This window comes from Octodon degus, unplaced genomic scaffold, assembly GCF_000260255.1.
Source record: "Octodon degus isolate 3935 unplaced genomic scaffold, OctDeg1.0 scaffold00094, whole genome shotgun sequence".
Classification (NCBI taxonomy): Eukaryota; Metazoa; Chordata; class Mammalia; order Rodentia; family Octodontidae; genus Octodon; species Octodon degus.
The window spans coordinates 8,738,362-8,740,757 of NW_004524670.1; the positions used below are offsets into that span (position 1 = coordinate 8,738,362).

The 2,396-nt window shown below is 50.9% G+C and overlaps 1 protein-coding gene across 1 annotated transcript; it reads left to right on the top strand.

Annotated features, from left to right (window-relative positions):
• Window positions 1-786: 786 nt before the first annotated feature.
• Window positions 787-2,275, top strand: Actl7a (actin like 7A). Its single transcript, XM_004638076.2, has one exon. It carries the CDS (start codon window positions 847-849, stop codon window positions 2,164-2,166), a length of 1,320 nt encoding a protein of 439 aa, XP_004638133.1. The 5' UTR covers window positions 787-846; the 3' UTR covers window positions 2,167-2,275.
• The last annotated feature ends 121 nt before the right edge of the window (window positions 2,276-2,396 follow it).

Sequence of the window (2,396 nt, forward strand, 5' to 3'; positions counted from 1 at the left end):
AGAGAGAGAGACAAGACAAAGACAGACGCACTAAGAGTTGAACTCATGACCTCACACTTGCCAAGCTTTTGCCAGTTCTTTAACTGAGCCAGCAAACTTTCTGTGAAGTGTCAGTCATTGTTTTCATTTGCATTTTGGGACCCTGTTTTTGTTGCGATGACTGCTGCTGTATTACAAAAACAGCCATAGGTAGCATGAAAGGGAAGGAACGTGGCAGTGATCCACCAAGTTTATACACGACCGCAGGCTGCAGGTTCATCTGGTGGTCCCCATGGGACTCATCAGTCACTCAGGGCTTTGTCCTCTGGCTCCCTCGGCAGCATGTGGCTCGCTCCTGCACCCCTAGGTTTTTACTCAACTGCCACTGTTATCTTGGGGCCCTTGGCAGCCCACACTAGCACTGCCACACTGCCTAGCCTTTTCTTTTTCACTCCTCTTTCCAACATGTATTTCTTCTGTTCCAAATTCATTTAATGTCTATCTTCCTCCTACTCCACCAACCAGGATATAAGCTTTACAGAGGCAGATTCTTCCCCACTCCTGTATTCCCAGCTGCCCTGCATGTCACAGGCACTCACTATATAATAACTGAATGAATATGTAATTCAAATTCGAAATTAGAATCTAATTCCTAATTACAAAATTTGGAGAAAAGGGAGTCATTTCAAAAACAATACCCCAAACACACACCATCCCTGGACCAAAGGTTTCCAGTATCCAGATAGCCCTGGTCACTGCATTATGTCATAATCAGTGATGTCACTGTTGGGGAATTCTCAAGTTGACCTCTGATTTAGGCCTTACAGGCCTTGCAGCCACTGGGGCTGAAGAACTCTCTTAGAGCATATGGCTCTTGACAGCATGTGGCAACCACAGGCAGCAAACACCAGGGATGGGTTCGCCACGAAAGCAGACGACCAGGCCTCCCCGCAGGCGCAGGCCTTCCAGACTGCCTCCATAAAGGATGGCCCTGCCAAGCGGGCGGTGCGGGTTGGCTGTAACGCAGAGCCAGAGGAAGCTGTCAAATCAGCAGAGCCCAGGCAGAAGCCCAAACTAGAGGAAACCAAAGCCGTGGTCGTGGACCTTGGCACTGGTTACTGTAAATGTGGTTTTGCTGGCCTTCCACGGCCCAGCCACAAGATCTCAACCACGGTGGGCAAGCCCTACATGGAGACAACCAAAACTGGGAATAATCGCAAAGAGACATTCGTGGGGCAGGAGCTCCTCAACCCAGAGGTTCGTCTCAAATTAGTTAATCCTCTGCGACATGGAATCATTGTGGACTGGGATACCGTGCAGGATATCTGGGAGTATCTCTTCCGACAAGAGATGAAGATTGCCCCAGAGGAGCACGCAGTCTTGGTTTCTGACCCACCCCTGAGCCCACACACCAACAGAGAGAAGTACGCTGAGATGCTGTTCGAAAGCTTCGGCACACCCGCCATGCACATTGCCTACCAGTCCCGCCTGTCCATGTACTCCTATGGCAGGACCTCCGGCTTGGTGGTGGAGGTAGGCCACGGTGTGTCCTATGTGGTCCCCATTTACGAGGGTTACCCACTGCCCAGCATCACGGGAAGGCTGGACTATGCGGGCTCTGACCTGACTGCCTACTTGATGCACCTGCTGAACAATGAGGGACTACACTTCACTGAGGACCAGATGAACATCGTGGAAGACATCAAGCAGAAGTGCTGCTTTGTGGCCATGGACCCCATCGAAGAAAAGAAAGTTCCTCCCAGTGAACATGACATCCAGTATACCCTTCCTGATGGGAAGGAGATCCGCCTGGGCCAGGAGAGGTTCCTCTGCTCTGAGATGTTCTTCAAACCGTCTCTCATCAAGTCCATGCAGCTGGGCCTCCACACCCAGACAGTGTCCTGCCTCAACAAGTGTGATATCGCCCTCAAACGAGACCTCATGGGCAACATCCTGCTCTGTGGGGGCAGCACCATGCTCCAAGGTTTTCCCAACCGTCTGCAGAAGGAGCTGAGCAGCATGTGTCCCAACGACTCCCCACACATAAATGTGCTGCCTGAGAGAGACACTGCGGTGTGGACTGGCGGCTCTATTCTAGCCTCGCTACAAGGTTTCCAGCCCCTGTGGGTACACCGCTCTGAGTATGAGGAACACGGGCCTTTCTTTCTCTTCAGAAGGTGCTTCTGACTGATGAGGCAAGGTTGCTATGGTGGCCGGTGCATCAACTTTGTGACCTGGGTGCACATCTTATACAGAGGGAGTTGAGCCAGCACACTTGTTCCGGCAGCATTAAACACCCTGCATATCCCCTCCACTGTGTCTGTCTACTGACTGAACAAGAACGACTTCACAGATGAAGTGCCTGCTTTAAAAAAACTATATAGTTGACCACAATGTTGGTCAACTAATATATATAT

What these genes read in the sequence shown, in the direction of transcription:
- Actl7a (XM_004638076.2), top strand. Translation starts at nt 847, where the DNA reads ATGGCTCTTGACAGCATGTGGCAACCACAGGCAGCAAACACCAGGGAT.